Source organism: Erythrolamprus reginae, chromosome 1, assembly GCF_031021105.1.
Source record: "Erythrolamprus reginae isolate rEryReg1 chromosome 1, rEryReg1.hap1, whole genome shotgun sequence".
Classification (NCBI taxonomy): Eukaryota; Metazoa; Chordata; class Lepidosauria; order Squamata; family Dipsadidae; genus Erythrolamprus; species Erythrolamprus reginae.
Genome location: NC_091950.1, coordinates 118,636,034 through 118,658,822, shown reverse-complemented (window position 1 = coordinate 118,658,822; position 22,789 = coordinate 118,636,034). Strand labels below are relative to the sequence as shown.

The window sequence follows — 22,789 nt, the reverse complement described above, 5'->3', positions numbered from 1 at the left end:
AAAGCATGTCTTCCATTGTTGCAAACTTCGTAAATATGTCACTGAATCAAGGTCTCCCTACCAAGAAATGAAAAGTCTATAGCTAAAAAGAAAGAAGAGCTGAAAGGTAGATTGTCCTGCGTGCCACCTCAAGTACTGACTTTCAGATATTGAAAGCACTATTTCCATGGACAAAATCAGAATATTTTAAAGATTCCACATACCTATTTCTGGTTCACTGACCTCCTCCAGGTTTCATATAACTGAACCTTGATCCTCTCATTGTTCTTCTTCACTACAAAGGAACTGAAACTTCCAGAGACTTTAATCCAACACTCCTGTTAGTACCCTCATGAGTAAGAATGCCGACGAAGTACATTCCAGTGAATCACATGCTACCCTGTTACCTGCCTCTTAGTTTCAGGTCACTCTGGCTCCAGGTAGTTTGGAGAAAGACAGGTTTTAAACAAATGGTGAAACACTGAACAAACAAGGTTCCTTAAATGGGTGAGGAGCTTCAGTAAACTTCCTCTCCACCTGTTCATTTCTTTCGCTCAAGAAAATTAATATTTTCAATTTTGAAAGTTGATTTACATCTGTCAGTTGCTCTTACTTACAACTATAGGATGCCACTGAACAAGGATGTCTCTTTCCTCACTTGGTAAGTTGATTTAAGACTGTAGTTTTGTTTAGAAGAGTGCTGTGGACATTTCTCCATGCCAGAAAACAAAAGTAAACTGTCAGTGAACATACTGACTGCAACTTCCTGGAACAGATTCTCAAGAGTTAACCATTGAGTTCATAAAACCAGGACGTTTTAAGTAAGCCCCTCCTTTTCCTTTGATGTCCTAAATACACACACATAAACATGTGTCTCAATGAATTAATGAACTCTTTCACAGAACTGATTTTGTTTTACTGTCTCTTTTTGGTTAGTCTTATAATGACTGTGAAAATTTGTTCTGATAAGTCTATAGGGAATTTTACAATGTAGTTAAAAAAAAAAAAAAACATTAACATTATGGCATACTATCGCAATCAAATACCAGGAGCAATCTGTCCAAAAATTTGAATCCACCTAGAAAGAAAAACAATAGTAATACACACCTGAATATTTTGTTTTAAATTTTCTGTAGAATGAACAAGGAACTTACTGTAGTTTTTAGCAGTTGAAGGACTTGATGAACTTGCTTGAAGAATAAATTGTACTGAATGAATGCTCTATTAGATCACTACCTATTATCTTGCTTTAAGGCTTAATTTTAGAAGAGGTATTTTATATGTTTGTGTAGGTAATGGTTCATGTCCATGTATGTGTGCACTAAAGAGGAGTTTCACGTGCACTCAGAGCTTGGAACCAACAGAGCAAATTGAGCTGGAATGTAAAGTCCCAGATAAACCAGCTTAAAACTGGAAACAAAATATTGTAAGTAGAGGACAAATAGGTACTCCATACATGCTTAAGTTCCATGGCATTAAAAAAGTGAAATATGCAAAATTCCTAAAGAAATCACAAATAATCTCAGTGGAAAAGGAGTAGATTGGTTTCTATCTGGATATTTATTTATTTCGTTTCTACAACGCCCCACTGGTTTCATGGAAATTTTTAAAAAAATTAACCATGCATGGACTAGTTAAAAGCATATAAAACCTAAAGCAAAGAAACTAGAAAAAGCGAAAAAGTGCCCTATGTACTCTAGAATACCTTTGTTTTTACCTGTTACCAGAGGGAGGTTAAAGCTAGGGCTACTCTACTTTTTAAAAGATTGTTGTTCCAGAGAGCTGGTGTTTATTTATTTATTTGTTTGTTTGTTTGTTTGTTTGTTTGGATTTCTATGCCACACTTTTCCGTAGACTCAGGGGAGCTTATAAAACAAGAATAAATACAAAATGTGAAAAATCCAAACATAAAATTTGATTCTAAAACCTCAGGATTATTAAAAACAGGCAGCCACATTCAAGGCCAGGAGGATGAATCTCTGGAGAGAGTTGATTCCAAGGACTGGAGCTGTCACAGAGAATGCTCTTCCCCTAGGTCCACTAGCCGGCATTGCTTAGCTGACGGGACCTAGAGAAGGCCAACTTTGTGGGACCTGACTGGCCGCTGGGATACATGAGGCAGGAGACGGTCCCATAAGTAATCTGGTTCTATGGCTTTATAGGTCATGACCAACACTTTAAATTGCGTTCGGAGACCAATTGGTAGCCAATGCAGCTCGCGGAATGATGGTGAGATATGCGCATACCTTGGAAGGCTCATAACGGATTGTGCGGCTGCATTTTGCACTAACTGCAGTCTCCAAACGTTCTTTAAAGGTAGCCCCATGTAGAGAGCATTGCAGTAATTGAACCAGAAGGTGATGAATCGCATGGTGTTGCTACTATCAGGGTGATTTTAGTAGATAGATGTGATCCTGGGCTTGGTGCAAACCCAAAGAGGTTTGTAGGTTAACACTAGTGTTTTTAATTGTATCCAAAAGCCAACAGAAAACCAATATATGTCCTGTGGCCCAGATGTATTTGTTCCACAACTGAAAGTTAGTCAATAAAATTAGTCAATAACACTGATTGTTGCAAGTATGGTTTTATGATACATGTGATTTTAGTGATGTTTTTAATTGGTTTTTTACTTATATTGAATTTATACCTGTTATTAGCTGCTCGGAGTCCATTTGGAGTTAGCGGCATATAAATGCAATAAATAAATAAATAGACAACTTAATTTTGGATCAAATGAAGCTTCTGAGTGATCTTTAAAGCCAGGCCCATGTAGAACACATTAAAACCAGGCCCACGTAGAACCCATTATAAGTGGAGACAAAAGCATAAAGAGGTCTCACTGGAGCTTCTAAAATACCCCAATGGACACATATTATCTCTGTCTTGCTGGATCTCGATTTTAGCCTGTTTTCTCCCACCTAGATGCTCACAACTCAAATACTGGGATAGGATCTCACTAGCTTCACCATCACTGACCAAGATAGAGATATAAAGTTGAGTATCATAATCATACTTATGACAGTGACTAGATATATTCTAAAGCAGTGTTTCCCAACCTTGGCAACTTGAAGGTATCTGGACTTCAACTTCCAGAATTCCCCAGCCAGCATTCACTGGCTGGGGAATTATGGGAGTTGAAGTCCAAATACCTTCAAGTTGCCAAGGTTGGGAAACACTGCTCTAAAGCACCTGAAAGTAGAACAAGAAGCAATGGATGGAAGCTGAACAAGGAGAGAAGCAACTTAGAACTAAGGAGAAATTTTTTGACAGTTAGAACAATTAATCAATGGAACAGCTTGCCTCCAGAAGTTGTGAATGCTCCAACACTAGAAGTTTTTAAGAATATGTTGGATAATAATCTGTCTGAAGTAGTGTAGGGTTTCCTGCCTAAATAGGGGGTTGGACTAGAAGACCTCCAAGGTCCCTTCCAACTCTGTTGTTGTTGTTGTTATAGGTGATCTCAAAAAGCTGAACAGATAGATCATCTCAAAAAGCTCAAAAAGCATCCTCCCCTATCATGACCTCTCTTAGAACTTCAGTTTAGAAAGGTTATTATAGAACCACTGGAACTAATACGCTGGGTAATAGTATTACTTACTTATGCCAGCTATAACCTTTTCATGTACATGAGACAATAGAATAGAGACGGAAGCCCTCTTCAGCATAAAATGAATGGGATGTTGTAGGGAAAATGCCCACTTCAACAAGGAACCAAACATTTGTAAACAAATGCAATAAAATATTTTTCATTGGCACGTACTATTACAGAGATCACTGGGCTCTCAAGAAAAGAATGCAAAAGATCTCCAAGCTAAACAAGGTTAGGGATTATATATCAACCCTCCCTCCCCCTAGAAAGCAATCTTTTCTATTAATGGGACTTTAGCCTGACCCAATTACAGACAGTAATAACATATATCAGTGATGGTGAACCTTTTTTGGTTCGTGTGTCAAAAGGGGGGGTGTACACATGCCCACATCCCTTCCCGTCCCCCCATACATGCACGGCCCCCTGTGCTGCCCCTGTGCATGTGCACAGCCACCACCACCCACATCCCTGTGCATGCGCACAGGCCTCACTGAAGCCTGAAAAAACAGTCAAATGGGCAAACTGGAATTTCAGAAAAATGGACTTCCGGTTTGCCTGTTGTGCTGTTTTTTGCACTCTAGAGGGTTCAGGGAAGCTTCCTGAAGCCCCGGAGTGCAAAGAACAGCCCAATGGGCAAACCAGATGTTCGGAAAACACATTTCTGGTTTGCCTGTTTTGCTGTTTTTTGCAGTCCAGGGTTTCTAGAAGCTTCCTTGAACTCTCCAGAGTACAAAAACAGCACAACGGCAAATGGCATTTTCAGAACTTCCGGTTTGTTCGTTGTGCTGGGTTTTTTTGCACTCTGGGTCTTCAGGGGAGCTTTACTGAAGTGTCTGGAGGGCTCAATGGCCTTTCCCCAGCTGAAAATCAGCTGGCCAACAGGAGCATGCGTACTGGAGCTGACATAGGGCAACATCTCCTGTACCCTCCGTATGGCCATCTGTGGCACGTATGCCATATGTTCACCATCACAGCCATATATCATAAACAATAGCCTTTATTGCACCTATACGGAAAACCAAAAGAAATATAACACTCTGTTTCTTATTATCGGTCTCCTCTCTCTCCAGCATCACGTTTTGTTTTGTCTGATCCTTTTCAGTTTTCTGTTTTTCTTTATGTATATGTCATCTTCAAGCCATTATACATTAAAAGCCTTCACAAATAATAGCACTAGATTGTGAATAGATCTTTTCAGTTTTCTCACCACGCCATTCAGTTTAGGAACAGTGCTCTCTATAGGAGAAAATGAACCTAACCCAACCCAACCCAACCCAATAACAAATCCAACCCTAACACGATTGCCTAGGTTTCTAGCTTTCTGTCTGACTGGTTTCCAAATAATAACTATGAATAATCACCATAAATTAGTTTGCTTATTACCAATAGCATTATTAACACAAACTCATTCTTACAGCATGTTTTAATTATCTTCATGTTTGTTCTTTGGGCTACATTTGTTATGTATCTATGAGGTTGTTGAGCCAAACTGTTTTGAAGCTTAAAATAATAACATCTTACATCTTACTCCGTACAACACTGCTCACCTACTGCACAAACATGCATGCATACTGAAAATGAATTTTTTAAAAAGTAGAACAGAGATCATCATGAAACAGCAAGATATATATACTACAGAGTTAATTATTAGAGTTAATAATAATAATAATAATAATAATAATATTATTATTATTATTATTATTATTATTTATTTTTTAGATTTGTATGCCTATCCTTGCACACTACATATCCATTGTCCTTTTATCGTCATTTCAATCTTCTGAGGACCAATTCAATATAGGCATGACTCTTAAATATAAATAACCAACAGCTTCACTTGGAGTTTGCATGATCCAACATAGCAAATTAAGCGCCAACCAGCTGTGAAATCTGATAATAATCTAAAATCAGCCATTAATTTTTCATGAATTGAAACTGTATCAAAGTTTCAAAGTTGCCTGCCTGCCTAAACATGACCTGGAACAAGCAAACTTTTTTTTCACCTGCAGGCACAATAAAAAGATTGCCAACTGATTACTGCATCATAACGACGCTTACTTATACTTATTAATAAGGAAAATAATTGTCTTTCAAAAAAACCTTTTCAGGAGGAAAAATAGTAACTTCAAGAAATAGAAAAATTTTGAATTCTATTACCATTTCAGTACCAATCACGAGTGTGAGCTGTAAAAGTTCATTCCATTTTTTTTCTTTAGATATTTTTTTCAATCTAGTAATTGTATTATTATCATGACAGCATAATGAAGTCAATTGGGTTCAGATGACAAAGTAATTTTACAAATGCTTAAAAATGCAAATAACTTATCTGGCCAATCCAAAGGCAAGATAAAATAAACTATCAGCTTTATCAATTCCCTACAGCCCTCCTTCTTTGCCACTTCTACTTCTTTCAAAGATTATTCAATCTTTTGTTACTCAACTGTAAAGTGAAAAATGAACTGGTTTTTTTTTTTTTGAGAAAAATAGATTGTACATAATCAATGCATTTTTAGATTTTTCAGTTCAGAATGAGCATAGACACTAAACCAGCCAATTTGAATTTTTATGACGTATTACCTCTTCAGTATTAGGAATAAAATTTATATAATAATCATACAGTTTATTTCCAGTTCAGTAATCCTTCTGGGAACTGATGTTATATGCTAGATATACTATACACATATATATCTTCCAGTCAAAATTCTCCCCAAAAGTTATGTAAGTGGGATGGAAGTTATACATGTTCAAATATTCCTTTTTCTCACCATTTCTATAATAGTTTCCATTATGCAGATATTCAAGTAATGGAATATAAGACAGCATCCACATTTGCAAAATGGATTTGTTTCATATATTATATGTTAAAAGTGACATGATGTTTCTAAAATTTAAATATGATTAAAACAGATGCCTTGCCTATAGCAACACTTCATATAGCAATGGAAAGAAAGCTACTGATTTAGATAAGGGAAATAAATAAGGTTGCAATAACCTTTCCGCTATGTATCACCCTACCTTGGGGAGCCTATGAAAATCCAGAACTGATGCTTAGAGGATGTGAGGATTTAGATGGGGCAAATCAGAGGTGCTGCTTGTAAATAAACATTTAAACATTCCAATGTTGGTGCTGATAGTAATTATCTCGGTGTTCACTCCAAAAGAGGTAGCTCTTAACTATGAAGCTTTCCAGAACTCTTACTTAAGCAAGAGACAGAAGCTGTGACCTCAACCCAGCTTTGGCTGGTGTACCAATTATGACTCTATCTGGTTACAGATATTCTTATGACAGATAACTCACATCTTGATCATTACTTTAGCTGTGTAATCTGAAAGACTACCCAATTTAAAAGGACTAGGGGGCAGCATATAATGTTCAAAACAGATTAAAAAATACAGCAATTAATCAAAAGAAAAGTGGCGCAAAAGTTTTAACATAACCCATTGAAGAAGAGGGCTATTTAGGGCTTTTTAAAATCAAGTCAGGATTTCAACAAGAATTAAAAGCCATCTACAAGGTACATAGTTCAGGCCAACAAGTCTTGTAGTTGGCTTCCACTTGTACTTCTCCCTTGAAACTTCATTTCAAACTTCAAGATCCTTTCATTAAGGATCTTTTTAAAAGCATATTTTGAAAACAATCTCTTGAATTGTGACATATAAGTTATACAGGTAAGTAATAAATATTTTTATTTATTTGCCTTGAAAAAACTTGATTCAAAGAAGACTAATTCTTCATGATTATACAACATACTCTTTCCACACCAAGAACAACTAACTTATGGACTGCAAGTCATCTCCCTTGTGTGTTTTTTCCAACTCTGCCAAAACCAACAGAAAAGGTTGCTAAATGATAGTGGTATAAAGTTCCCACTGATTTTCAGCAAAAAATGAATTGAAATCTTAATGAAGGCGTAAAGCACTTCTAATGAAAAGCAGGCAGAGGAAATGAGACAAATTTCAGACCCTGGTCCCTAAACTTAATAATTGCTTCCCACCCTTTTTCCTGAACCAAGGTAAACAGTAATAGAATGGACCACAGAGCCAAAGATTGCCTGCATCTCCTCTGCACTCAATTTTTCCACACTGAAATTAAAGTGTTGAACTCAGAAGAAGAAAAATCTCAGAACATTAATGGCTTAGCAACAACTGTATTGTTTATCTTTTACCATTAATATTAGAAATGCTATGTATCTACTAAAATGCTTATTATTTGTAAACTTGATAAAAAGGGAAGTAGTAATCAGGATGTTGAACTTTAGAGACTTGGAATGAAGCACTAGGACTATAAGAACCGTTGAAACTTACCTGAACGGTCTTCTCGATGCACTGCAAGGAGAGTCCAACGTGGGTAATTCTCCAGTCTCATTGGAGGGACTGAGTTTTAATTTAAACATTATGCAGGTACCGCCCCCTAGCCTACCAGTCATAAAGAAACGAAGGAGCAGTAACTATAACTTTTTTTTTTTTTTTTTTTTTTTTTTTTATTAACAACTGGAAGGCATACGCCAGGACCAACTCTTAACAATGGCAGACAAAAAGAGAAAACCCTTGGTCCACCAATCGGGTGGGTTTTGGACTCTCCTTGCAGTGCATCGAGAAGACCGTTCAGGTAAGTTTCAACGGTTCTTCTCCAATGCACTTGCAAGGAGAGTCCAACGTGGGATATACCCAAGACATGAACAGGGAGGGAAACAGGACCAAGGGCGGTCAAGAGGAACACACCCTTTGTAACACCCTCCTCCCAAAGGCTGCTTCCGCGGAAGCAAAGGTATCAATCCGGTAATGCTTGATGAAGGTAGATGGAGCCGCCCACGTGGCGGCCCTACAGATCTCTTCAATCGAAGCCTGCGTAGACCATGCTGCCGAAACAGCCGCACTTCGTGTTGAATGACCAGTAATTCCCTGAGGAACAGTCTGTCCTGACGCTTTATAGGCCTCAGTGATGCAGATCCTTATCCAACGACTGATAGTTCGTGGAGACACTCTAGTACCTTGTTCATGTGATGAAAAGGAAACAAACAAGGCTTCCGATGACCTGAAGGCCTGTGTCCTACGAACATAAAGTTTTAGCGCCCGTCTCACATCCAATTTATGCCATCTGAGTTCAGATGGGTGCGTGCCATGTGTACAAAAATCAGGTAATATTATCTCTTGAGTTCTATGAAAGCCCGAGTTCACTTTGGGGATGAAGGACGGGTCCAGTCGAAGAACTACTCTGTCCGGATGGAATAGACAAAGGTCAGGTCTTACGGACAGGGCCGACAGCTCCGACACCCTTCTGGCCGAGGTAATGGCGACTAGAAAGGCCGTTTTGATGGATAAAAACCGCAGTGATACCGTCCTCAACGGTTCAAAGGGTGGAGCTGTCAAGGCCTTAAGGACAAGAGATAGATCCCACGAGGGAAACCTATGGACGGGAGCCGGTCTAATATTTGACGCTCCTTTTAAGAAATCGCGAATCCAAGGATGTCTTGACAAGGGTTGGTACTGGTCGTGGTTTAATATTGTAGACAGCGCCGCCACATGGCGTCGTAACGTGTTTGGCGCCAGTCCCTTGTCTAATCCTGCCTGGAGGAAGGTTAAAACAGTACCAGGCGAGGCCGCTACCGGATCGAGCTGCCGGTCCTCACAGAAGGTGCAGAAGGCTGACCATGTGGATTGGTAAATCCTCCTTGTAGAAGGTCTGCGTGCCGCCTGCATGGTAGCGATGACCGTGTCAGGGAGATGTAATTGCCTTAGACGGTCCCCTTCAAGTGCCACACGGTCAGGTGCCACCATTGAGGCTCTGGATGCGCGATGCACCCCTGACTGAGGGCTACCAGGTCGTCTGGAATTCTCCAAGGAGGGGAGACGGACAGCTCCTTCAAGTCCGAGAACCAAGCCCGCCGAGGCCAAAAAGGTGCTACCAGAAGTACCTCGGCTCGTTCCTGTATGATTTTGTGTAGCACTCTCTGAAGTATGCGGGTAGGAGGGAATGCATACAGGAGCCCCACTGGCCAGGGGAGACGTAGTGCATCCACCCCTTCTGAACCCGGAGATGGGAACCGGGAAAAGAAGCGGGGTAGCTGTGCGTTGTGGCACGTAGCAAACAGGTCTATGATCGGTGTGCTGAACTGAGCGGTTAGTGCCCGGAACACTCCTGGATCCAGCTGCCACTCCCCCGGATCCAAAGTCCTGCGACTCAGCCAATCCGCCGTCACATTCTCCTGGCCTGAGATGTGCTCGGCTGCTAGAGAGGCCAGGTGAGTCTCCGCCCACTTGAACAGAGTGTTGGCCTCCTGCATCAGGCGCCTGGATCTCGTCCCGCCCTGGTGGTTGATGTAAGAGCGAGCGGAAACGTTGTCCGTTAGAACCAGGACATGGCTGCCCTGCACCAGATGAGAAAAACTCAGCAGAGCGAGAGACACTGCCCTCAATTCCAAGAAATTGATGTTGATGGTTTCCAACTCCCGAGGAGTCCACAAGCCCTGGGCTACATTGGATGACAGGTGAGCACCCCATCCGAACAGGCTGGCGTCCGTTGTGAGAGTGATAAAGTCCTGTCCTTGAAATGGTGACCCCCTTTGAATAGCGGTTGAGGTCCACCAACGCAGGGATCTCCTGACCGCTGCAGGGAGAATCACCTGCATCCTGGTATGGCTGGTCTTTCTCCTTTGATAGGGTAGGAGAAACCATTGGAGGTCTCGAATGTGTAACCTGGCCCAGGGAACTACATCTATGCAAGAAACCAACGTGCCCAGGAGTTTGGAGAGAAAGGCCAGGGAAGGTTTCGGTTGAGAAGACAGGTCCTGTAGTAGAGTCCGGATATTGGCCTGTCTGTCCTCCGATAGGAAAACTTGGCACAAGTCTGTATCGATGATGGTGCCCAGGTGAGCTAACCTGGTTGAAGGAATTAGCTGACTCTTTTCCAGGTTTATGGTAAACCCGAAAGTCCTTAGGGTCGACAGGGTCAGTTGGAGATCCCGTTGTGCCCGGTCCCGGGACTTTGACAGGATCAGGACGTCGTCGAGGTATGCCATGAGTCGCACTGACCTGTGTCGCAAGGTGGCCGTGAGGACGTCCAGAAGTTTGGTGAACGTCCTCGGCGCTGACGACAGTCCAAATGGCATCGCTCGATACTGGTAATGAGATCCGTTGATGGAAAACCGGAGGAATCGTCTGTGCTCCTGTGCTACCGGTACATGGAGGTAGGCCTCCTTGAGATCGATGGAGGAGAGGAGGTCTCCCGGTCGAATGGATTGCAGTATAGACCTGAGGGAGTGCATTTTGAATTTTTGATAACGCACATACAGATTCAACCGTTTGAGATTTAAAATCAAACGGACCCCGCCCGAAGATTTGGGGACTAGGAAAACGATGGAATAGAAACCTGTTCCCCTCAGGTGAAAGGGAACCTCCTCTATCGCTTCTATCTCCAGGAGGTGCTCTATTTCCCGGTGCAACAGCGCCCTCTTCTGGGAGTCTGTCACTTGAGGGCAAGCAATGAAGCGGTGTGGGGGTACCCGGAGAAAATTGATCCGTAACCCCTGAGTTGCTGTGGCCACGGCCCAGGAGTCGAGGGATGCAGCCCTCCAAGCGTTGGCAAAATGGAGGAGCTTGCCCCCCAGAGGGTAAGGGTCTGAGGAGTCATTTTCCACGCTTGGAACCCTTAAAGTTGGAACCCCTGTATGGCCGGCGTCCCTGCTGGAAGGGTCTGCCGCGGTCCGCGAAGTACGGTCTATCCTGACGGAAGCCTCCCTGGTTGAAAGAGCCCTGAGAGAAATTCCTCGAACCCTGAGAGACGGTTGAGGAGGGCTCTGCACGAAAGTTCTGCCTTCTATAGAAAGGGGTAAACCGTCGTTCTGCTCTCCTGTTGGATCTTGGGAGCACCTTCTTTTTATCTTTGTCCTTGATAAGGACCTTCTCAAGGGAATCGCCAAACAACTGTTCCCCTTGGAATTTGGCAGAAGCTAGGCGCCATTTTGATTTTACGTCCGCCTGCCAGCTTCGCAGCCAAATTAATCTCCGTGAGGACAAAGAAGATGCCAGCGCACGGGATGCAAATTTTGCCGCATCCATGGTAGCGTCCGCGGAGAACTCCGTTGCCGCCAGCAGTTTATTTAAATCTTGGCGGAACCTGCCATCCTCCTGACTTGCACGTGCTTGCATGTCCTGTATCCACAGGATGGTTGCCCTATTAAAAAATGAGGCAGCCGAGGCGGCTCGCAAGGCCCAGGCTGCCATTTGGTGAGTCTTCATGACCACCGTCTCGGCTCTTTTGTCCTCCGCCTTCAAACCCTCCGAAACCTCCGAAGGGACCAAGGCGTTGGACACCAAACTTGCCACAGGAGTGTCTATGGTTGGAGGTGTTAAAAGCGATTCCATCTCCTGATCGAAGGTGTAGTATTTCCTATCAATCAAGGAGGGGCCTTGTGCTGCTGCTGGCGCTTCCCAAGGCCTTTTTATATTGTCAAGGAAAATATCCGAGGAGGGGATGGTTTCTGGTTCTTTTTTTGGAACTGAAAGTAGGACCCCTTTTGAGGCCTGTGCAGTGTTTTCTGTAGGTAACTTCCCCTCTCCTGCTCCCTCAAAGACCAACTTGGCCTTATTTAACATGATTCGAAAGAGAGAGGGCTTGAAGAGGCCTACAAGACTCGGTGGTTCAGGTGGTTGCTCATCTCCTGACAAACCCTCGCCTTCTTCACTATCCTCCTCCCTGGGATAGAGATCCTCCTCCATGGAGCCTTGGAAAGAGGCTGGAGCAGGAGGTGCCCACACATTCCTATGCTTCGGTGGAATGGGAATTCCAGGGGCCTGTTGTTGTGCCCCAACTGTAATCCCTTGGGCATAAACACTGCTAATTAGATTTTGGAGATCCTGGGGCATGCTTTGCCATGTATCAAACGAGCTCCTCAGACCCACAGCAGACGGTGTAAAGGTGGCTGTGGGCTGGTTGTATTGAGCACCCGTGCTGCTGGCCATGGGCAAGGTATATTGGGGTCCAGTGGACAATAGGGGGCGTTCAGGCGACCAATCACGTTCTGTTGCCGAGCCTACAACCCCAGCAATGCCTGGCAAGGGGGAGGCCGGGGGGGGCGTGGGCCCCCGAAGATAATTTGGTTGGGCCTGTGGCGCTGGTGGCTGTTTCTGGGCCATCTCTAGCTGCCTCTCCAGAGCCCGTATCCTCTTCTCGGCTTCCTTAAGGGAGGCGGCCTGAGAAGATTTAGCCTTGGCCTTTTCGGAGGAAGGCTTGTCCTTGGGGGTAGTGGGCCTGATGGAAATGGCCCCTTCCTCCCCCAGATGGGCCGAATTATCGGTCATAATGAATCACTCACGGTTAGACAATGTAATAATGCCGATCGCAACGCAGCTAACAAAGCAATGAGGCTGTGACCTCAATGCGGCTGCGTGTTGCTGGGTAAACGGGGGGGGGGCGGGTTGACTCGGAGCGTTCCTCGCTCCTCTCACCCCTCTTGATTGACAGCTACCGGCCAAACCAAAATGGCCGCCGCACCGTTGCCATGGCAACCGGCGGGAAACTCAAGAGCCGCTCCCGCCGTTTTACCCGAAGACTGCTTCCTGCATTTGTGCAGGGCCCCAATAACCAACTCTTCCTTCCATGGGGCTCGCTCTGCGTTTAAAGCGCAGCCTTCCTTCTGGTCGCCAGATCTTCGGCTGAGGTATTATTCGCCGGGCGGGGCAGGCCCTTTCCGGCGGCAACCGTCTCCTATCCCCAGGCGCGACCTCGGAGGCCGGGAGCCTGGTCGCCCTATTAATTTAATGCCCCCCCCCACGGCTGCGCTCCGTTCCTCGTGAGCGCTAATGCCATGGAGCCAAAGCTCGCCTTCTTCAGGGGAGGGGGGGGGGGCAGGGCGCTATAACTACTAATACTTATGAGGAGAAACTCAAAAAATGTCCCATTACTGCGACTGAGTTTTGATGACTGGTAGGCTAGGGGGCGGTACCTGCATAATGTTTAAATTAAAACTCAGTCCCTCCAATGAGACTGGAGAATTACCCACGTTGGACTCTCCTTGCAAGTGCATTGGAGAACCAGAAATTTTAGCCTCAGGTTTTGTTGATTACTCACTAGTTGAACATTTTGAGTCACCGCAAACTTGTGTTACTTGAACTACAGTATAAACCTATGGGTAACAGATATTACTCAAATTACAAAATCTCATTTTACTGTCTTCATATAACTTCTCTTTGGGATTGATAAAGCAGATAAGAAAAACAACCTCATTAAATTTCAGGTTCGTTTATAAAGCAATTGAAGGAGACCAACTTGATTGATGGAGAAAATCTGGGGTACACATCCCCATGTATTTCAAACTACTGTATTGCCCAGAAATCAAGTTATTAACTGATGGCCAGGAAAAATAAAATTGTTACATATAAAACTTATTTCTAGAGCAAATAAACATTCTGTAATATCACCTGTTTATTTAATATCTTACTTGGATACAAAATGGTTTCCAATAATGATACTCTAAAAGTATGACTTGGGAAAATATTTTTGCATAGAGCAAAGTGAAACAAATAAAGTAAAATAAAATAAATCATTCAAACATAATTTTAGATACGTTATTATAAAGCAATGAGTTACTCTTTTGTAGGGAAATATGAACCATTTCAAATTTGAATCATTTTGAATTTTAAATTGGTAGCGAATGGGAAGACTGTGTCAAAGATTTCACTGAAGATAAATTAAATCTGCTGGGTATCCTGCATATGACTGTGACCCATTCTAACATAGTTCAGCTGTGATGCCTCATGTAAACAGACTTTGATTTGCAATGTGTCAGTCCTCAAAGTATAAGATGAAAAAAGTTAATGATGGGGAAAGTGTTAGGGTAGCTTTTGCCACTAATTGGTTTTACTGGGGGGGGGGGGGGTGTAATCATAAGTGCAACTGCAAAAACCACTACTCCACCTATTTTAAAAAGTAACCCTGAAATTAATTTCTTAATGGGAATGCAAAGTTAGCAATGCCTATTCTTTGTAACCAATTCTGAAGCTTCCTAAATAATCATAAGACGCTGATGAATGTTGCTCCTATGATTCAGAGCAGATCTATCAGAACACTACAAAGTTTTTCATCTTGAAGAGTAAGGGACCTTTACTCTACATCCAGGACAATGTTTAATATAATAAACTAGGATTTCTTTATTCTGCTTGACTAACCTGACATAGGATTTCAAACTGGTCATATTTAAAATGAATATTAAAATATTTTAATTAAAAAAACAGTATATAGTTCATAGGTGATTTATGTTTACATTAGTTCTCTCAATACTACTTTGCAATATATCATATGCTGAAGATTCATTACAGTGTTGTAGCAAAGCAGTAGAACCAATTCATTTGTGCTCTAGCATTTCCTAATGTTATGACTGCCATGAATATCTTTACAAGTACTGCAAATAAGCCTACATATATATATCTGAAAATATATACCCTACTCTTTAGACAGTTAATTTAGACCAATTCATCTAACGACAATATGAAGATAGTACACCAAAGATTAATTAGGAAAAAAGTGTAGCATCTCTTTGTGAACAATTTCCTGTACAGGAAACTATTACTAGTTGACAACACATTCATTTCCTTGCAAGCTTATTTCAAAGCAAAAGATTAGATGTCAAATGGAATAATACAATTTCCTTTCTCTAAACCTATAATTAATATTAGGAAGGTCACAGAATGAAACACAAAATTTGTTGGAAGCTGACTTTGCAGAGAGCTAGAGGAAAATAAAACAACGAATAAAATAAATGACACAAACTTTATAATTTTAGCTATATTATTATCATGTAATGGATTAACCAGGACCAAACTCTTCAGATTTAAATCTTAAGAGGGTAGAGGTAATATTCAAAACACAACACAACAAAACAAGATATGTACCTTATGTACCTTCACGAAAATAACAATATTTTTTTGTTTTGGAAGCAAAACTGTTTCATATCTTGCAATAGTTTAAATTTCTATCTACACCTCCATCCATCTATCAATTCTGTTACCATTATTTTGTAGCAGTCCATCTACAAAAAGTGAAATCCTCATATCTGCTGCTATGTATTATGCAATCCTTTGGCGAGAACCTTTTCCAGCACTGCTAATTGAAATCCTAAAACTGGAACCACCTAATACGAATGTAAGGAATACCACTGTGCTAACCCTTGGCTTTTTAATCAAGTAGTGTTGCCATGTAGCAGCATTTAATCAAGTAGTATCAAAACAACTCTTAAGAAACTTATTACATAGCCATTTCTGATATTTCAGAACAAAAACATTACGGAAACATGAATTGATACTCTCCAGCAATACAATATATACAGTATTTTTCAGACTATAAGACGCACAGGTATATAAGACATACCAAAACTTCAAAGAGGTAAGTAAGAAAGAGGTTTTGGCCTCCCTGCCCCCCCCCCCCAAACCCTCTGTGTGTCCCATTTTCTTTTCAAAAATGGGCCCATTTTTGCCTGTCTCCCCCCCTCCCGCTAAAATGAGGTGGGCAGAGGTCTGGGAAGCCTTTAGAGAGCTCCCATGGAGCTGGGGAAAAGCAAAAAATGCACCTGTTTTTGCAAAAAATGGCCCATTTTTTTCACAAATATGGGGTGGCAGAGGGTCTGGAAGGTCTGCAAAGAGCTCCCGGAGGCTGGGGAAAGGCAAAAATGCCCCGTTTTTATAAAAACTGGTCCATTTGTTTCACAAAAATAGAATGGGCAGAGGGTCTGGGAGGCCTGCACAGAGCTCCTGGGAGCTCTGGGAAGGCAAAAAGCCTCCAGTTTTGCAAAAAAATGCCCCATTTTTGCCCATTTCTTTGCAAAAAATGCCCCATTTTTTGTCCATTTCTTTGAAAAACTGGATGTTTTTGCCTACCCCCCCCCCCTCGAGCCCCCAGGAGCTCTCTGCAGGCTTCCCAGATCCTCTGCCCACCCCATTTTTATGAGAAACGGGCCCATTTTTAACAAAAATGGGACACGGTGGCAAGGCTTCAGGAGGCCAAAAGAAAAAAGAAAAAAAGACTGTATTTGGTGTATAAGACACACCGACATTTCCACCCTTTTTTAGGGGGAGAAAGGTGCGTCTTATACTTCGAAAAACAGGGTACTTTTTTCCTGCTTTTACTTACCAGATGTTCCTCCAGCCAGTCACGTATGCAAGCTACTGTAGCCCCTGGTACCTGGTGCCACAAAGCTTCTTTCTCTTGAGGATCCTTGAGCATTTCCAATGCTAACTTCAAATCTTCCAAGAGATGCAAAATTTGAAGTGAGCCAAAATATACTGATTGAGCAGGTGACACCATGTCGTAGACACCATTCGTATATTCTGCAGCTGCCTTGGTACCTAAAAAGAAACAACAGAGTTAACAAAAAGAGTTCAATAAAAAACTGAAGAGCCATATTAAAGAAAGCTGGTTATTTGTTTATACACTGGAAAGTCCTTGTGCATCTAATGTGTTAGAAAACGCTCCACAGCTACTTGATGTAATCTTTAGTCTTCTTTTAAGTTCAACTGTATCTCATTTGACTAGGCTTCTTAGACGATATAACTTACGGCATGCCAACAAATTATAGACAAAAGCTGCAAATACACCAACAAAAAGATGTAAATTACTACATGGTTCTGTTATAAAAGCTTTGACAGATACCCTGCAGGAGATCCTTCATGTTTTTAGAAGTAGTTCTTTGCAAATTACTTTCTCAATATTTTATAATGCAGTGCATACAGGACATACATTGCACATGATTTGAACATAGCTGCCTTTATTCAGTAAACAAAACTTATAAGTTCTATGTTAAAATCAATTTTATGAAAATCAATTTTATGAAAACAGCACTATTTTATAGCTAAATTACTTCATGAAAACATATTAATTCACCATCAAATCCACAGTGGCAGAAAGGAGAAAAAAATCCAATCCCATTCCTATAAGAAACAAAACAGAAAAGTAACAAGGATGCAGAAAAATAACATTAGATAAGTATAAGGAGTATGTTCAGTAGTGAACTTTTAAATGCTTTAGCAATCAGCTCTTCTCTTGCTGTGTTGTAAGCTGCAAAACATCTAATTGGCTTGCTAAGAGTCACGGCTCAGGCCTGCTCACAATCAGCTTGCAAAATTCCTGATTTTTATCAGGAATTTTGCAAGCTGATTGCGAGCAGGCCTGGACTCTTGTGGGCTACCACCTTATTGATATACCACTAAGTATATCAATCAATTTCTTCAAATAAACAATATTTATCAAGTTCTAAGGCAAGATAAAGATAAGCCAATTAAGCAAACGAGTCAGAAGTGTTATACTTGTTATGGTAGTGGCACTATCATGGTTTGGGCCTGCTGCAGGGATGGGGTCCTCCTGGTTCTGACCAGATCGGTTCTAACCAACTGTTAGCAACCCGCTGGTGACATGGAAATCTTGTTTAGGTGGTGCTGGTCCGTGAGGGAGACTAGTATAGATCTATTTCAAGCTACAGTATTTTGCTCTCATCAGCTAGCTATACCCTTACCGGGATTTGAACCTGGGGAGTGTAGAAGCTGAGAGGAAGAGAACCTGTGGTCTAGTGGTTAAAATTACTGCCTTAAAGGCAGACTCCCTAGATTCAAATCCCAGTAAGGGTATGGCTAGCTGATGAGAGCAAAATAGCTTGAAATAGATTTATACTACTCTCCCTTCCTTTTAATTATCAGCAAAAATATGTTAGATATATAAATATACATAGTAACTTCAAGTAACATAGATAGATAGATAGATAGATAGATAGATAGATAGATAGATAGATAGATACTGTATACAGTATATATATATGTATATATTACTTGAAATTACTTTGAACAGCCATTAGATGTCACTGTCCTTTCAAATGAGTGAAAGCATCATATAAATATTTATGACAAAACCAAAATGTATATATATTTTACCATGACCAGAATAATACAATTAATTGGTTTTTATGTGTGTACTAGTGAAATTTTTTAAAAGCCCTCAATTAAAAAAGTAGTTATACCATGAAAAAAGTAAAGATATTATTGATTAATTAACAGAAAACAGTTCCATATACAGTAATCTCTCGCTACTTCGCGGTTCATCTTTTGTGGATTAGCTACTTCACGGGGTTTTTCAAAGGGGGCTTATGGCCGCTATATCGCGGATAATGAAGGAAAATCCAGGAAAACCGTGAAAGATGAATATCTAAAATATTTACAGTGATTGCTTTAGAACACCGGGGCAGGGACGGTTTGTGTGTGTGGGAGGGGTGAACTGCAGCGGTGGCTTCCTTCAGCCCACGTGTCATGGGGAAGACTCAGCTTGTCTTGTCCTCCAGTTCATGGATGTTTCTCAACTCTCTGAAGATTGTCCACCGCCATCTGACTACAGGAAAGCTGCTACTACTGCTGTTGACCACTAAGAGAAGCCGGTCTCTCTCAGCAGTCAGCAGCGGTGGGTTGTTAACAATACATGGAGGGTTTCAAAAGTCTAAATACTCATTAAATACATAAAAAATATCTTTCCCAAACTTCACAGAAATTTGTTTTTCGCGGGTGGTCTTGGAACGCATCCCCCACAAAAAATGAGGAATCACTGTAGTAAATATAGATAACCATATAATCTTTCAATTCTTAGATTAATTGAGGTGATATGGCAACAAAGTCCATCATGTTATTATTTTAGAACGACTTTTCAAAAATAGAAACCCTGTTTTTTATGCATGTAAAATTTGGGGGGTTTTGCCAGGGAATTGTTTGGTCCTTTGCCAACAAGGGAATTTATTTAAACTTTACTTGTGAAAGATATCAAACAGTTCATCTAAACCTCACCCTGTTTGTCAATACAGGTAGTTTTCACTTAGCAACTGCCCTATTTATCAACTGTTCAAAGTTACAACATCACTGAAAAAGTAACTTCACTACTGATTCCCATACTTACAACTGTCACAGCATTCGATTATGTGATTAAGATTAAGGAAGTTTGCAGCTGGAGGGTATTTATTACTCTTGCACTTTCCCATAATCACACAATTGCCAGTTCTATGCTGCACAGCTTGCGGTCAAAAAGCTGAGTCCATGGGAAACCAGCAATAAAAGTACAAGTCATGGTTACAGGATGTTTCGCTTAATGACCATGGCAAATGTGAGGTAAGTCCACTGCAGTCAGGCAATGTCTCACTTAGTAACAGTGACACTTAGCTATTACGGTAAGTTACTTGCCCCAATTGTGATTGTTAAGTGAGGACTATCTGTAATAATCAATCAACTAGATTTCTATGGAAAACTGACAGTGAAATAGAAAGGCAGCAGCGTCCAAAACCTTTCTCCTATTTCCATACGAGAAAAAGGCATTTTTCTTGTATGAAAATAGGAGAACACATGGAACCTTGGTGCTATATGAAACTCACAGAAGAGAAAGGGAAATGTGTCATTCACTTCTTCTCAACCAAGAAAATTATGTCAATTATTTATTTATTTATTTATTACTTAGATTTGTATGCCGCCCCTCTCCGAAGACTCGGGGCGGCATACAAATTAACAACCTGCGGGTACTTATTATCTATCTCCCCTACATATTTTTAATTGGAAAATACCAATCAATTCTGATAATGACCTTCCAGTCAAAACATACATTCCAACCTTTGTAAAGACTTTTATTTACAATATGTATAGGGCAATTTACATTTAATTATACAGTACCTATTTAATTACTGCCTTTCATTTCATTTACTGCCTATTCTAAAGCTAACTTTTGGTGTAAAGGTTTAAGTTTAACAAAAAATCTGCTTCATTTTCAGATAATAAGGTTATCATTTTAAAAAGCCTAATACAGTGGTACTTCTACCTAAGAACGCCTCTACTTACGAACTTTTCTAGATAAGAACCAGGTGTTCAAGATTTTTTTGCCTCTTCTTATAACCATTTTCCACTTACAAACCCGACCCTCTGAAACTGTAACCAGAAAAGGCAGGGAGAAGCCTCCGTGAGTCCTCTCTAAGAATCTCCTGGGAGGAAACAGGGCCAGAAATGGTGGAGGGAAGCCTCCATGGGGCCTCTCTAGGAATCTCCTGGGAGGAAACAGGGCCAGAAAAGGTGGGGAGAAGCCTCTGTGGGGCCTCTCTAGGAATCTCCTGGGAGGAAACAGGGCCTCCACCCTCCCTGTGGTTTCCCCAATCACACACATTATTTGCTTTTACATTGTTTCCTATGGGAAAAATTGCTTCTTCTTACAAACTTTTCTATTTAAGAACCTGGTCACGGAACAAATCAAGTTCATAAGTAGAGGTACCACTGTACTTTATTAAACATTGATAGAATCTTTTAAAAATCAAGCTCAGCTCCTACTGACTAGGTACTGTAGACTTATCCATATAGTTTTCTTAGGAACATTACCAAAACAGCCTTTTTAAAAACTTCCACAGTAAGCCTATTGCTTTGGGACCTCCTTGTCACATCCAAAAAGACCCTATTCGGGTTTTGAAATCAGCCAAGACCAAATAGGTACTACTGTATCATACATTTACAATGAATAGAATACAATGAACAGAAATATCTCTTCCTGGTCATAATTAGATGGTTCTGCAATAGAGGTAGTGACCTCTCATGCAGGGATGAAATGCTACTAGTTCAGCTCAGTCCAGGAATACTGGTAGTGGCGGTGTCCAGTGGTTCAGAGAACAGGCAGTGGTGGCAGCATGAGGCTCCGCCTACCCACCCGGATATCGCCATTTTCTTGTTTTATTTTAATGCTCCATGCATGCACAAGGCGTTTTGTGCATGCACAGAGGGTGAGTGGAGTAAGGGAGAAAATGTGCACTTCCGAACTGGTAGGGAAGTAGATTTCATTGCTGCTCTCATTCGCCCCAGAGCATTCCCTTTCCAGAATATATCCCCATGTTCCATAGCTGATTATGAGCCGTGGTGGTGCAGTGGTTAGAATGAAGCACTGCAGGTTAATGCAGGAATGCAGCACTGCCTCCTCGAGTCTTCGGAGAAGGGTGGCATACAAATCTAATAAACTAAACTAAACTACTTCTACTGACTGCGGGCTGTCAGCAGTTTAATTCTCACCGGCTCAAGATTAAGTCAGCCTTCCATCCTTCCTTCTTGGAGTGCCAAGAATTTGGAGTATCTTAAAAAGACTAACTCTGAAAAAGACCATCTTAAGGGATATTCCATTTGAAGTTTTTAAAGGATACTTACTTTTTTTAAAAAAAGTTTAAACTCCTATTTAATGAATCATGAGGAAGGCTCCTCCTCTTTCTACCTAACTGATTATTTGAATTTCTGCAACAAGGAATATATTTTAGATTAGGCATACCATAAATACAGCATTCCATAAATACAGCATTGCATATATTCCAGAATACAGGTTTCCTGAAAATACAAGATAAGGCCAAGAATCTCTATGTAGATTCTCAGTTATCCAGGTCATGGATGTCCCAAAAGTGCTTTTTGAAAAGACAATTAGACATTGTTTTCTCATCCAAGAAACATTTTCAATTCTAACTGAATGGTGGAAGATGGAAGGATTTATATTCCCTGTAGTCATTTATAAATCCTAATATAAATCCTTCCATCCTCCACCATTCAGTCAGAATTGAAGAAGCTTCTTGGGTGAGAATATCTTCAAGGAAAAACGAAGTCCAGCTGCCTTTGAAAAAGCACCTTTGGTCCATCCATTTGTCTTTTACTGAGCCAATACTTATTACTTCCCCTGAACAGGGCTGGTCTGCTAATTGCTCATTGCATTGAAAGAGAAAACTATTATCCAGTATTGTCAGTTTGAGAGGGGTAGCTCTATCCTTACTTGTCTGAAAATTCATTTTATTTAGAAGAGTTTAAAAGTTGAAAACTGACATTTTCAAAATTCTACGAAATAGCTTTTATTGGAGGGGGTGTTAGGGGGAGGAGTGCAGAAAAATAGGCCTAGCTCAGGATGGAAGAAACATAATCAGCTTCTAATCACAAACAGATGCTATGTTATTTTTAAGCTAAACTGCTGCTGCAGTTGCTCTACTAGTCCTTTCACTTTCTTTGTCTGGAAAGAAAAAAATAATAATAAGAAAAACAGGACTCTGGCCACAGAAGGATTCAACTTGTACCACTATTCCCTCTCCCAAATACTGTATATGTAAAAATGCCTAATTTTAACTCAGCATTTTCCATTTAACTAACTGAGCATGGAAAGATCTGAAAATGAATCCTCTCATTTCATGTTAACTTAAATTTATACTTGTG

The 22,789-nt window shown here is 41.0% G+C and overlaps 1 protein-coding gene across 21 annotated transcripts in view; it reads right to left on the bottom strand.

Annotated features, from left to right (window-relative positions):
- The window catches only part of PPFIBP2 (PPFIA binding protein 2), a 159,898-nt gene that overhangs the window by 101,221 nt on the left and 35,888 nt on the right, over positions 1-22,789 (bottom strand). For 15 of the 21 annotated variants that reach the window (XM_070762494.1, XM_070762528.1, XM_070762537.1 and 12 more), the window contains one exon: positions 16,692-16,906. In XM_070762494.1, the coding sequence (XP_070618595.1) occupies positions 16,692-16,906 (215 nt within the window). Of the gene's footprint in view, positions 1-203; positions 418-16,691; positions 16,907-22,789 lie in introns of those variants that run through there. The other 6 variants (XM_070762637.1, XM_070762652.1, XM_070762644.1 and 3 more) reach the window with 1 other exon arrangement.